Raw genomic sequence first — 14,312 nt, forward strand, 5'->3', positions numbered from 1 at the left:
AAAAAAAAAAAAAATACAAACTGTCAGGCCTCAGACCTGCACAGACATCTGTCATCACAGCCACATGCAGCCAAGGTCCTGGCGGTAGCTGGCGGGTAGTGACAGGCCAGGTGAGACAGGGGTGGGCTTTTCAAGGCCCGACAGCCAGCCGGCACTAACTGGCGGGAACCTGCAAAATGCGGGCCCGGCCCCAGAGCAGCGTCTTCCGCCTAGAAGTTTTCCCACAAATGGAAACATCTAGGTCATTCCCTGACCTCCCACCTCATGGGTCGTCTCAGCCCTGTGCTCAGCCTGGGATTCTGCCTCCTTGGTGTCCTTCCGGCTACTGGTAGAATGTCCACTACCTCAGAGCGGCCCCCAGCCCCTCCTCCCAGCAGCCGCATCCCCCCTTTCCCTGCCACACTTGTCCCCAGAACTGCCTGGACACTAACGTCACTTCTAGCTCACCCAGCGCTGCCCCATTCCCAGGGATTCGGACCGACTTTGTCTACGGCTCTGTTCACAAGCCTAGTACCACGCCTGATGCATCGTGGGCACTTGAAAAATAGCCAAGTGTTTTTACCGTACCCTCTGGCTGTCCCTGTAACTCAGAAGCCCTCACTCGTTTGCACCCACAGATGTGCCTGCATGTTCTGTGTGGACTGGTGCAAGCCTGACTTAAACAGCGCTAAATGGCTCTCACACCGATGGCCCCCAGCCCCGGGCCTGCCTGCTCCCTGAAGGCCTGGGCCTTCGTCTCCTTCCACCCCTCCTATCCCCTAGCGGTGGAGATCGCCCGAGGTTCCTTGAGGTTGTGGGCAGTGCCAGGCGTCAGCAGTAATCACGATGCCTTTAACAGACAGCAGTGACCGCCGCAGGGGCCGGCAGCAGGCTCTGGCCGCCGCCGCCTCTTATTCACCCGCCCTGCGGCTCCTTTTGCAGGAGAGCGACGTGAATACTGGGGGTTGCATGGTGGTGCAGGCCGAGCAGCCCGGGAAGTGGGGTGTGAGGAGTCCAGCCCAGGTGTGCTGACGAAGAGGCGGGAGCTGGACTCGTGTCTGCAAAACAGCTTCCGCCAGGCGGGAGGGAGCGGCCACCCACCTGGGGAGGGCAGTGTCTCTGTGCAGGTGGCCGATGGGCTGCAGGGAGGCTCCGAACTGGCCTGGCCAGTGTGTGGCCCTGGCTGTCCTGAGCAGAGGCAGTGACACCGGTGCAGGGAGGTGGCCCCTGCTCACTCCTCCGGCTACACTGGGGGGAGCGTCCTGGCTTGGTGCTGCCCGACCTGCACAGCCACCCCTCCTGTGCCAACAGGAGAGCGCGGCACCCCGGAGGGCGAGGCGGCAGCACGGCTGGTTCACATCGCAGTGCACAGCTTATTCCTTCTACGTACGGTGGCTGCTCCTCACCTCGTTCATTCAGGGGAGTGGAATTAAGCTCTTTGAAAAAGTAAACCACTGCAGTTGGTTTCTGAACAAGCCGCCAGTGGGGCCGATGGCCACAGACACCGTGAGGACTGGACGGTGAGGGCTGGCTGCTGGCTGCAGCCATCCTGCCTCCCCAGGATGGGACCTGCTAACCCTAAGCGCCCTGAGGTCCGCACACCCCAAGCAGCTCCCTGGCACCCTCCAAGGCTCCCACAAGGAGTAGCCAGAGTCCCTGTGGTCACCCACACCCCCTCCAAGACCAGTCTCTGCGGCCAAGGGGCCTCTGTCTGTCCTCGGATCTGCCAGGCTCGTCCACCTCTGAGCCTTTGTCCATGCTGTTCCTCCTACCTGGGATGCTGTTCCCTGCTCCGCCCAAACTGGGCCCTTCACCTTTCCAGTTGCTATGGCCCCACCCCAGATATCTCACGCTCCTTTTTTTTGTCTTACATTTTCAACTCTGCATCTTATCAAAGGCGCCATCGGCTTTTACATATTTACCTGCTTATCTCACCGCTGTCCCCCTGTGGGCCTAGATGCCAGTCCCAGGAGGGCGGGGCTCCTGGCTGTGCCTCACTGTTCTGATGCCTGGACCCGTGCCCTGCGCATAGCAGGTGCTCAATAAATATTTCTGGAATGAACGAATTCAGGGCGCTGCAAGCAGATTCAACCCTTCGCTCGCTCTTCACAAACTAGGAGAAGGACAAAAGGGCTGGTAACGAGAGGTCAGCTGGCCTGGGGCTCCAGAGACCTAGGAAAGGAAAAGCTGGCCTCCACCTGGCCTGTCAGACATTCTGGAAAGTGGGATGGTGACCACCCGGTGCGTCATTCACCTGCAATCAGCAGTCCCGAATGCTGCGTTGTCAAAAAGCAAGCTGCCTGTGCAGACAGTTTGTGGTTTTTAGAGGATTCCACACCGGGGTCTCCCTCTCTTTCCTACTCACGTCACAGGCAAGGAGTGGCTGGTGACCCCTGGGCTCGCCGGCCCAGTGCCCTCCCCCTGCCCTCGTGAGCCAGCTGACGGCGGCCCTGCCAGCCCGCCAGCAGAGTGAGCGGCACCAGGCCCCGAAAAGGCAGAGGCAGCTGTGCGCACCGCCCTCACGGCAGGCTTCTCCTCGGGGGCAGTGACCTGCTTTATGGAAACTGCCATAGAGACCCGGCTCCATAAACCCACATCTGGAATACAAAAACATATGATCTAATTTCCCCACCCGGCCCTGCCCTGCTGCAGATGGACAGCTCGAGGGGAGGGAAGAGCCTCGAAGCTGTGCCTGCACAGAAAGAAAAAGGCCAGTTTTCCAAATTTTAAACGGAGCCCGAGCCGGTGCAGGGCGGCCAACCCAAACTTGTTTTGTCCAACACAAGCGCAGACGACACAGCCCTGCTTTCTCCCCAGACCAGGCTGTCCTACCTCGCGGTGCCTTCCGCTGGCCGCCAGGAGCTCGGCGCTCCCCCCGGCCCTCTGACCTGCCACCTGCCTGGTGACTCCCGGTGCCTACCTGTGCTCCTGTTTTCCTTTAAAGTGACTTTTGAAGTGAAACTTAATCCAAGTACCTACATGAAATTCTGGATGTGCCATGCAAATGGTAACTTCTTTGGATGCACATCACAGTAAGTTTACTAGTAAAATCCACATGCGTGGGTGCGTCACAGGACATGACCTTGTACGTTACCAGTGTCGGGGGAGAAGCCCTTTGGGAAATGCTGAATTAATGTGCTCTTTCTAAAAGTCTGGGTCATGGGGGTGGTCACTCGGCAGGTGGGCTGGGGACTTACAGATTCAAAACCTGACTCAAATTCTGCCTTTCCTGGGCTTAGCTGGTTCTGTCCACTGTCTACCTCTGGGGCCTTTGTCAGCTGGAGCAGATGCACGCTGTGAGCCCATGATGAACTCCTGTGGGCCTTACTTGGGAAGCGTGAGGCATGGCTTTGATGGCTCACCGGGGATGAGGCCCTCTGAAGTTTGTTTCCTTAAACTTACAGCTACATGACTGAGTCTGACACCAGGCCCTCTCTGGGAAACGTACGGTGGGTCGTCGGTGGGACATGAGGGAAAAATAAAGCTGGAAAGCAGAGGTCTTGACTGAAACCTGTCTCACTGCCCTGTCTCCCGCCTGGACTAGGCAGCAGACTCCTGAACTACCCACCGGTTTCCACGTGTCCCCTACGCGCTGTCTCTGCTCGCTGGCCCAACGGTTCCTTTTAAAACACTAAGTCACGGCCCTCCCTGGTGGCGCAGTGGGTTAAAGCACTGCACTAAGAAGCTTAAACCACTTCCGCATGAGTTCGATCCCCGCCTGCCCCGGAGGTGACCACAGGGCATGGCAGACCTCTCCTGACCCGCCCGCTGCTCCCCTCACAGTGTGCTTCGTGGATCTGCCTGTTCTGCTCCCTGCTCTGTCTCTGGTGAATCCTCTCACCCTCCGCATCTCTGACCTGTACCCCAGTTCTGTATGAATAAATAAATCTTTAAAAAAAAACACACTAAGTCACACCACCACATTCTTTTGCTTAGACCTTCACATAGACTAGCCACCTTGCTCAGAATAGAAGCTCTCCCTTTGGCTCACAAGGGCTGATGGGACCTGCATGCTCATTCTCCCCCCCCACCCCCACCCCAGCCTGTAACTCTGTCCCCTGCTCTCCCTCTGCGCTGGCCACCTTGACCTCTTCACCGCCCCTTGAACACACCAGGTGCACTCCTGCCTCAGGACCTTTGCACGTGCCGCTGTGCTCTCAGCCCAGACTTTGCTCCCTCGCTGGAGTGCTGCCTCCTCAGCAAGGCTTTCTCTGGCTGAGCTGAGAAGGGGCCATCCTCGCCTTGTTCTTTATGCTCTCCGCATGAGTAAGTGAAGAGACATGTCTCAGGGGTGAACAAACTGTACATGGGGGTTCTTCTGGGGTACGCAGTTAGAGTGGTGAGTGGGGAGTAAAGGGCTACCCTTGCTTTGGGTCATCCAACTATTTTAAAGTAAGACTGTTCCATGCGCGTCATGTGACATACTTTGGAGGTGTGGGGAGAGGAGAGAGCAAACCAAAGCTAGCTGTGCTGCGAAGGTCCTGTGTGTTGCCTTCCCAGTTCTGCCTTTTATCTGGGGAGGAGATTATAAAGCCTAGAATGTTCCAGTGCAGGTCTTGGGCAAGGACGCTCTGCGCTCTGCCAGGACCAGGGTGACTTTGCTGTGAAGTCACCCTCAGAGGGCTCCCAGGTCAACCTGCCCACACAGGTAGCTGTGGCTTTCCAGTGCATCAAGAATGCAATCACTGGCCCACATTCTTCAAAGGAGTTGGCATCTTAATGCAGCCTTCTGGCTTTGCTAACCCTGATGGGCCACAGTGGGGTGGGCCTGCTCTGGGGAGGGGGGGCTGCCTCCAGGCCCATGGTCTGCACCAAGCCCCCTGTAGGGGGAATCACTGAATAAAGTTAAATCGAAGGCCCCGCTCCTTGCTCCTGGCAGGAAGCCCTGATGGGTTCTCGGTGGAGCGGAGGTGCCCGGGGAGTGCGGGTCACAAGCCGATCGGGACGCTGGCATGGCCATCACGTCCTCTCTCAGGAGCGTCACCCAGAGTGGCCCCCTCACTTGTCATTCTGACCAGCTCCCTTGGCAGGGGCTGATTTTACCAGGAGGTGTGGCCTCCAGGGTGGCCCACTTCTGGGGGTGGACCACAGAGCTGGTCACCTACTACTGGCCTGGTGGGGTGATTTTTGCAAAGCAGCCTGATGTCAGCTCTGGAGCTGAAACCGTCCCTGTATCCATCCTTCATCCCCAAATAGCACTATCGACTGCCCCAGTGCTCAGCCGAGCGCTCCAGCCCTCCCCAACCCCCCCAGGGCTTGGGGTCCCCACTGTTACTACCAAGTCTTGGGTGCTGCATTATCACTGGTGGCTGCCCCAAGCCTGAGTACAAATTAGCAAAAAATACTTCAACTTTCATGAGTAACCCAAATCTAAGGGCACCCCACATTTCTTTCTGAGCTAAATGGCTCAGTAACTAAGTTCTGTCCATACTGTATGTGACATCTTTGAAGGGCACGGCTGTGACTAGAAGGTCCAGACGTTCTGCCCTTCTGTTGGGCCCTTCATTGCAGCCTGGGATGTGGCTCTGACAGCTGGAGCTCCCACAGCCAATCTGAGCCACGAGGTGACCTTGAAGATGCAAGTCCAACAGAAAGGCAGAGAAGGAATGTGTGTCCCTGATGACCGTGAGGCCACCACACGCACCCCGGACTGCCGACTTCCAGATATTTTTATGTGAGGGAGAAGCAGAAGTCTATCTTGTTGAAGCCACTGTTATTTTATGTTTTCTTTCACATGCAGCCAAACCTAATCCCAATACACTTAGCTTTCAGAATTTAAGAAATCTCCTAAGTGTTGCTGAGTTGAAAAGAAAAATCTTGCAGGAATGTGCTTGGCAAGTTGAACACCAGGGTGGGTCCCAACGAGCCTCTCTCCTTCCTGAGATAACCTGCATCCACATGTTTCTCTGACTCTCGTGAGCGGTGGTAGGAATGTCAGAAGTTGGTATCTCAGAGAAGCTGAGCTGGAAGTTACCACCGATCTGGTGTCCGGAACCTGGGCGCCGCGTCCTGGGCTCCCAGCCACCTGGCCCCTCCAGAGTGCCCAGGCCTACAATTCTGGACTGGTTTCTGGGTATCAGTCCTCAGCGCAGGGTGTGGTTTCCTTGTGTTCACAGATGGGAATGGAAAACAAGGGCATGGCCAGACATACTCCCAGGCCTTTCTCTCAAAAGCCCGCATCTGCTGTGAGGCCGCCCTCCGGCCGCGGGCTGCGACTTTCAGGACCACAGACCCCTCTAGGAACCTGGGGTGTGTGCGTGTGGGGGGCCCCTGGATCCAGCAAAGCACAAACAGGTGCCCAGCCGTCTCCAACGCCACCCCCCGCGCTCCCAGCACTTCTGCGCTTTGGCCCTCCCCTGCACCGGGCTCTGGGAGCGGTGTCCATGGACAGCTCCTCTTGGCTTTCCACAGGCATCTGCAACCTACCAGGTCCAGACTGAGCTCCTGCCCACAGGCCTCCCCATCTCTGTAAACAGAAAATCTCTCCTTGAGTTGCTCATGCCAAAACCTCGGCACTGCCCGGATGTCTGTCTGTCACTCCAGACCAGATCTCTAAGCACATCTCATCAGCTCCCACTCTGGGCCAAGGCATCCTTCTCTCAGGCCCGGACCCCTGCTGTGGAGCCTCGCTGGGCACAGCTCCTGCCTGGGCCATCACAGCCCATCTCCATGGCTGCCCTGCTCGGGTTACAGCCGTCCACTGCGTTCTCCATGCACGCGCCAGAGGGGTCCTATCGACACACAGGCCACGTGATATCCCTCCTCTGCTCAGTGTCCCCCACTATGCTGGTGTGTATGTGGTGTGGGCACTCAGGAAAATGAGTCGTAAGGAGTCCATGCCTGCCATTCTGGGATCTGGGGTCTCTCTCCTGAACCCCCAGACACCAGAGTCACTGCCTTCCAGTTCCCATCCAAGTGTGGCCCCAACTTTAAACGCTGCGATTCACACCTGAGAGTGCCCTCCCCTGTCCTTCTCTCCTGCTGGGAGGATGTTGTCAGGAGGGCTGGGGGTCACCGTGGCCCTCTCAAAACGGCCCCTCACCTGTATACAAAGACACCCCGGCCTTGGCCTTGTGGGAGGCAGCATCTTGCTGAAATTAAAAAGCACGAGTGTTGACAGTGTACTTGATTTTACAGTGACCTTTGACCCAAGACACCAACAGTGCTTTCTCATTGAGAGTCAAAACTTAAAGCCTCCCGTGAGAGCAATGTTCAAGAGTCCAAAAGTTAAGTCTGGTCAAAGAAACTCTCAAGTGATGGGGCAGATGGACCTGGTGTGTTGTCAATGTTCTCTTGCTATAGCAGGGACTGACCCGTCTTGGGGGTCTCAGAGCCTGCCCGAGCCCTGAGGGCTCAGCCCAGGTTTGCCTGGATTCAACGAGTCAGCGGGCAGAGGGCTGCAGGGTCTGCCCAGCCAACAAGGCGTGGGTCCCCTCTCCAGCCCAGCGAGACGACCTCAGCCCGTGTTGCTCCCCAGGGATTTTCCGATTCCTCTGAAAATGTACTGAGGACATTGACTGACCAACGTGCCCTGGAGCCAGCCCTGGGCACCCCACATGTGCAGCAACAACGCAGGGAGGTGTGTGGAACACGCACAGGGAGAGGCGAGGAGGACGGTCCCCGCCCCCTGCAAGGAGGGAACAGGACCAGCCCAGGTTCTGGGCTGTGCCCCGCACACAGTCTCTCAACCGGACCTTAATTAGGATGGACGGCTGTTCTCCACCCCGAGACTGGAAGAAAGCCTGGAATGATCTTAGTGGAGAAGTCTCCAGCCCCGAGAACCATCAGAACTGCCGCATGGATGAGCAGAAAATAGCAGATGATAAATTTTTTAGGACCACCCTCTGTGTGCCAGTTGTAGCAGACTGTGAGATAATGTGCTGGCCTTTTTGGGAACATGCATTATTGATCTGGGTCTGTCTAGAGGTTTATAAAAAGCCCATCGGCCCTCCCCCGGCCCCCACCACCTTCCCACCCTCACCTCCGGAAAGAAGCCCAGGCTCCTTTAAAGCCGGTCCTTCGCTGGAGGGCTGGCTCGGCGGGAGGCGTGATGCTCACACAGATCTGCACCCCAGAGCTGCGGCCCAGCGGACAGATGCCACGGAACGCAAGGGCCCCCGGCCCACCACAGCCGCTTCTTGGAATTTCTCTTTCAGAAACACTCACTCATGTGGGCCAAGAGGCGTGTGCAAAGCCCCTTCCGGCCACGGCACCATAACAGTGGACACTAACTAATGCATGCACTGAACTAGAAACAACTTGAGAACCATTCCAAGGGAGGTGAGGTAGAGCAGGGTGAGAGCAGAGTGGGGTTCCCATTTGTTCAGCTGTGTTCTAGTGGTGGGGCCTGGACAAGTCACTTCACTTCTGCGGGTCTCCATCTCTCGGCCCAGAAAATCAGAGACCAAATCTGTGCGTTTCCAGTGAGCTACAGTTTCCTCTGTCTCCTTTCTCCGGAGTCCTCATCATGCTCAGAGTTCCTGACATTTGCACAGTCTGTTGGTTTTGTTCAAGACCACAGGTACAAACTTACAGGTGTTCCGACTCAAAGCTTAGCTGGATCACAAGCCTAGGAGTGGCATTTACTCACTTACCTGGCTTGGGCCCCAATCTGAAAGTTGCCCGTGAGGCTCTATTCTTCAACCCCCAGAACCAACAACCAATGTCTCACCATTCTGCTGCTCCTGGCTGGCCCAAGGGTCCAACACCATGTGCCCAATCACATCCCTGGCCTGCTGAGGGGCCCTGAGTCTCTCTGACCTCGACACCTCAGTCCAGAGAGCCCACTGCAACCTACCACGGTGTGCAGCACTGGCTCCAGGCCACCCTGGCCTCATCACTCTCCTCTCCCGCTTGTATTCTCTCTATCCTGGCCCCCGTTCCAGCTGGGCACCTCTGCTGTCCTGTGCTTTCCACCTGGACCTGTCCTCTCTCGGGTCTCCTGATCCCAGCTCCAAGTAGATATTTAATAAATATCTGCTGAACACATGGCTGCCTGCCTGGGGGACTAGGAATTCCCAGGTGTAACGACCACCCAAATGGCTTGAAGGCACAGGGCAAGGTGGAGGGGTCTGAGGCCAGGTGCTGTCTGTGAGCGCCGCTGCAAAATTCTGCTGGAAACAAGACCCACGGCCCCCGGCCAGTCTGCAGACGCTCGCTCCGTGATTATCAAACAGCCCCTGCTAAATACTGCCCAGGAGATGGTATCACATGTGTCAAACTGTCAATAAATGCTCTGAGCTCTGATTGCTTCCTAGCTGCAAATTCTTTTTGTGCTGATAAGCTCCCTGAGAAAAAAATCTATACTTGTGATCAGTAATACAAATCATTACTAGGAATGACATGGATTTATAGAAATCAATTTTTCCTGGCAGTTAAGAGGCTGATTCATATTTTTATGACAGGATCCAGACAGGATAGGTGTACAGGTATAGCTTCACCAGCCTCTTATGCCGGCTGCGAAAGCCATAAGACCCAATAAACCTTTAAGTACGCTGGCCCCAATGGTCTCCAGCTGTCCTTTTGCAGTGGCCAACAGCCCACCACTCATCTGATGAGCTGCGGGCACTTCCCCGCAGCCCACGAGAGGTTCCAACATCTGACTCCATCCTGTCCTTCCAGGCCCTTCTATGTCCCTTCCCTGGGTTCTGGCCACATCTGTTTCCATGATTCTACCTATGTGTATCCTCTGCCCCCAACCTGAAGGCTTAACCCCAGATCTCCAGAGTGCACAGAGCAGAGAAATCAGCAATCAAAAGCCCAGTGCTGTCTAGCAAGCAGGCCACAGCCCCACCCTGGAAAGTGGCTCTTCTTAGTTGTGTTCTGAGTATAACATACATGCCCGATTCTACAAATGTAAGCAAAATGAAAAAGAAAGACTGAGTTAGTGATTTTTTTATATTGACTACATGTTGAGATGGAAAGAATTTGGGTGGAATGAGTTCGAGCCTTTTAAAATTAATTTCACCGGTTTCTTTTTACTTTAAAAAATACTGCTACTAGAAAATCTAAAATGACGAGTGGCCACCTGCATTCGTGAATGCTCACATCCTATTTCTATGGGGCAGCGCTGGCCTAAAGGGGAGAGAGAGAACCCGGAAGCTCAGTGAATTGAGGGGGGCGAAGACACGAGACAAGGAGGAACAGAACTGACACTGAGAGCGACCTGGCTCAGGGGTGCAGCTGGGAGGGTCCCTGGAGGCCTTGCTCTTGGGCGCTGCATCTGTGGGCTCTCCTAGAGTGAGTGAAAATATGGTGAGAAGAGCCTCATGCAAGGGAAGGCCCCAGAGTACAGGAAGAGCCGGTCACGGCACCCAGGAGGCGGGGAGGAGTCTAGGAGGCCTTTTACAGGGCACCCAGGATGTAGTTGGGGGGCGCTTAATCTTTACCAGGTCAAGGGGAACCCAGGGAAGGTGCCAAGGCCATGAGGCAGAAGGTCCTGGGCACGGTAGCTGTGGCCCCTTGTCCCTGGTCACCCTGAACTAAGCCTGCCTGCACCTGCTCTAGCTGGAGCTGAGCGCCACTGGGGACGCCGCTCGGGCCCGAGGTGGCCAAACTCACCCTCTGCAGCTTCGCCCTTGAGAGCTGCTCGGGCCACTGCCCGGAGGGCCAGCGCCCTGTCTCTGGATGTCACCCAGGGGGGCTGAGCCCACCAGCAGCTGCTGAGATTGCAGAGGCAGGAGTCCACTCTACCAAATCATTAACAGTCTTTCTTTCCATTTTGCTTATTGCTTTTGGAATCTGTCAGGCATTTCACACTCAGAACACATTCAACTCAGACGAGCCACCTTCCAGGGCTCGGCAGCCATCCGTGGCTTGTGGTTCCCTACTGGACAGTAAGTCTACACACACCACACACACGCGCACACACACACACTCACTCCTTTTGTTCAGCATCCTCCCAAAAATCACCGTCTGATCCCCCAAAGAAGCTCCACCCCCAGCAGGGGTCCTGCCATTGCCCCAGAGCCCTGGCCCTCCTGGAACTGACCTCACAGGAGCCCTGGCAAACGCTGCCTGTCTCCCTCACTCCGTAGAAGCGGGAAGGCGCCTGTCTTACTCCTTATGGAAGCCCTGGGCCCTAACGTACGGCCTGGCACTCGGCAGGTGTTCAAGAGACACCGGATGAGAAGAGCGCGTTGGTTTGGGAATCTCTTCTTCTTGAGACACAGGGGCAGCCCAGACACAGCTCTGCACTAGGAGCAGCAGGGGGTCCTGTCGCCAGAAGCGACCGTTCAGGTCCCCTCTGCATTGGGACCGAGGCCGCGGGGCTGTGGCTGTCCCCAGCCCCGTCACCCCACCCCCCGCCAGGTGCTTACCGAGCTCCACGTCCTGGTCGTCCGTCAGCACCAGGATGATGTTGGGGCGAATGTTCCTCCGGTCCCGCTGGAACCGGCCTTTCAGGCGATGGTGGGGAAGGAAGGCCGAGCCCCCGTGCAGCAGGAACAGCAGAGGGGAGAGCAGGCACAGCAGGAGGCCGGGGGGCGCCATGCTCCCTCTGAGCTGATCCCGGCTCCCCTCAGGACACAGGCGTCTGCCGTCGCTTCTCAGGCTTTGGTTTCTCTTTCCTCTCCCTGTTCTACTCGCAGATCTAGAGGAGGAAAGAATCCGGTCGACGCTGTGAACAGGCCGCCCAGTGCCCGGACACGCGTGATGACCTCCACCGTGGCTCGGGCCCCGTGAAGGGGTTCGTGATGGAAGCGGGGAACTGGACTCAGCTAAAGCCAGAAGGAAAGTATTTGCAACCGCTGAGCTGACAGGCTGCAGAGACTTCTCCCCGGGCACGAGACCCAGTGCAAGTGACCAGCCAGTGTCGGGGCCACAGTCAGGACAGGAGGCCCGGTGTGGGGGCGTCGGCTGCCTCTCCTGTCTGCACAGTGCGGGTGCAGAGGTGGGCGGATGAGTCCAGCTCTGTCAACTGGGGCTCGGGGGTGTGACGTGGGGGGCAGTGGCGTCCGCCTCGGGTGGGCCGCTCGCCCTGGGGTCCGCCCAGCAGCCCCTCACTCAGCAGCCCCGCTTCCTCGGCGACAAGCCAGGGAGGACGCTCAGTGTCCTCGTGGATAAAATGGGGACCCGAGCCCGCGAGGGCCCCTCTGCCCAGCGGGGGGCCCGTGAAGGCCTCTAGTCAGGGGTCCCGTAGCTGTGCCCGTCTTCAAGTAGGTTTTAGCTGCAGAATTAAAACAAATGACAGAAGAGGAAACTGAGGGCCTCCGAGGCAAGGGGCATGCGTCGGCCGAGGCAGGGGCGTGGGGGGGGGGCGCTCAGGCCCTGGGGCTAAGCCTCCCGCTGCTCTTTGCTCTCTGCGGTCATTTTCTGTTTCCTGGGGAAATGAGCCTTCAAGTCCGTCCAGATATAGACTTTTGGTCTCATTTATTTAAAATGAGCAAGAAAGAGAGCGAGAGAGCAGATCTGCTGGGAGGAAACCAAGCTCGCTGGAGGCGGTCGAGTCACCTTCCCTGTGACCTTGAAGGCGTAAGCGTGCCCCTGTGGTCACGGGGAACCCCAGCCCCTTCCCTGAAGTCAGGGCGCAGAGGGGCTGTGCTGCTGTGTCATCTCTCCTGGGAAGCGCAAAGCACCGCAGGCCGGGGGCTACCCTCCCTCCCCATTCTTCCCAGGCCAGCCAGCAGGATCCTCTGTCAAGGGAGCCCACCCTCCCACCTCTCACCAGGGGCCTGGCTAGGGCGGAAGGGAGCAGAGCACAGAAACTGAAGGCCCTTAGCCCAGGCTGTCTGAGCGCAAGCTCGCTTCACCTCAGCCTCACCCTGTCACTCACCGGGCAGACCCTGGTTCCCCTGGGCTCAGGGGCAACACACAGGGTCACCAGCATGGCCAACCGGGCCCTGCCCACCTCTCCCAGGTCTTCTCCACCAGCTCCAGCCACACTAGTGTCTTTCTGTGGCTGGGACAAGTCCCGTCCCTTCCTGCCCCAGGGCCTTTGCACGTCTCTTCCCGAAACCCGCCAGCATCTCTTCCAAGACTGTGTGATGGCGAGTCCCGCTCGGCCAAGTCTGGCACACGGGTCACCTCCTCGGAGAGGCCTGCCCGACCCCCCTGCCTCAGGGGGTGCTGACAGCCTGGCCACTCTGATTTCCTAACTGGTTTTACTCCCCTCTTCGTCCCTACTGCATCTCGTGACTACCCTGTTTACTGTCCAGTTCCCTCCACCAGCGCCTGATACCGAGCCTGGCACAAATTTGGATAAATAAGAGTTGGGGTTTGGCTAAGGTCTGGTGAGCTCTGCAGAATGGGGGCTGCTGGGCAGGGCAGGCTGCACCACACCCTGGGTCTGGAGGCTCCCAGCGCTCTCTCCAGCCACGGAGGAGCAGGGACCCTGAGTTCTCGGGGCATGCTGTGGCCAAGCAGACCCCAGCAAGGGTGCTGGCCCTCCCTGCTCCATCTCCACTGCTTGGGGCCCCAGAAAGGCTGAGCCCCAGATGCCGGCATCCTGGGTTCTGGCCAGGTCTGTCGGGAGCAACCTGCTGGGAGGCCGCGGGCGGGAGGCAGCGGGAGTCAGCTATTCCCTCCTCACGGCTTCCCTGGGTGAGGCTCCAGGCACCTGTTACTTGTGTCCACGGCTGCCCTCCATTGCGTGGACTTGCCCCTAACTTGAGGGCATCTCACCTGCTTTTTACCCCTTCAGCCCAGGGGAGATCTCCCCATTGCTCGTTCTGGGGTGCTGCATCACTCCTGGTTTGCTCACTCCCTCCCCCCCGAAATGTGTGGCCCCTGTCCACCTCCCAGGAGAGGCTGAGGACAGGAGTGGCTGTGGTGGGCTCTCCCTCCCCCACCGCAGGGTCCCTGTGGGACGTGTGCAGAGAGGAGGAAAGTGCGCGGACGGGGAACTGGACGTCACGGCTGGGCGCACCACTGTGGCCTCTTCCATCTGCGAAAACTCCCGCCTCATGCAGCAAAAGCACCTGCTAGCCCCACACCTGGGAGCCACTCGCGTGGCCCTGAGCAAGTGACTTCACAGCGGTGCGCCTCGGGGACGCAGGGGACACCCCGCGGGATGAGTGGGACCCCATTCCCAGAGCAGCCACAGGGCCACCACTCAGTGCAGCAGGAGTCCCTCGGGCCCCTCAGCCACAGCCTCTACTAGCGTCCCCATCCACAGCTGCGAACCACCGAGGCTTCATCACTGTCCCCAAATCACGCAGAAACCTGCAAAGATGGAGTCTGAACTCTGCCCCACCCCCCAGGACTGCTGAGCCCCGACCACTGAGCACTGAGTACCGATGGCTGAGCACTGAGCGCTGACCGCTGAGTGCTGACCACTGAGCAGTGATGACTGAGTGCTGACCACTGAGCGCTGGCCACTGAGCACTGATGACTGA

The 14,312-nt window shown here is 57.8% G+C and overlaps 1 protein-coding gene across 1 annotated transcript in view; it reads right to left on the reverse strand.

Annotated features, from left to right (window-relative positions):
• Window positions 1–11,569, reverse strand: part of SULF2 (sulfatase 2) — a 55,646-nt gene extending 44,077 nt beyond the window's left edge. The window contains exon 1 of the mRNA XM_004687458.2: window positions 11,298–11,569. Coding sequence (XP_004687515.1) covers window positions 11,298–11,469 — 172 coding nt within the window. The 5' untranslated portion in view covers window positions 11,470–11,569. The remainder of the gene's footprint in view (window positions 1–11,297) is intronic.
• Window positions 11,570–14,312: the final 2,743 nt, after the last annotated feature.

Source organism: Condylura cristata, unplaced genomic scaffold (genome assembly GCF_000260355.1).
Source record: "Condylura cristata isolate star-nosed mole 26May11 unplaced genomic scaffold, ConCri1.0 scaffold00022, whole genome shotgun sequence".
Classification (NCBI taxonomy): Eukaryota; Metazoa; Chordata; class Mammalia; order Eulipotyphla; family Talpidae; genus Condylura; species Condylura cristata.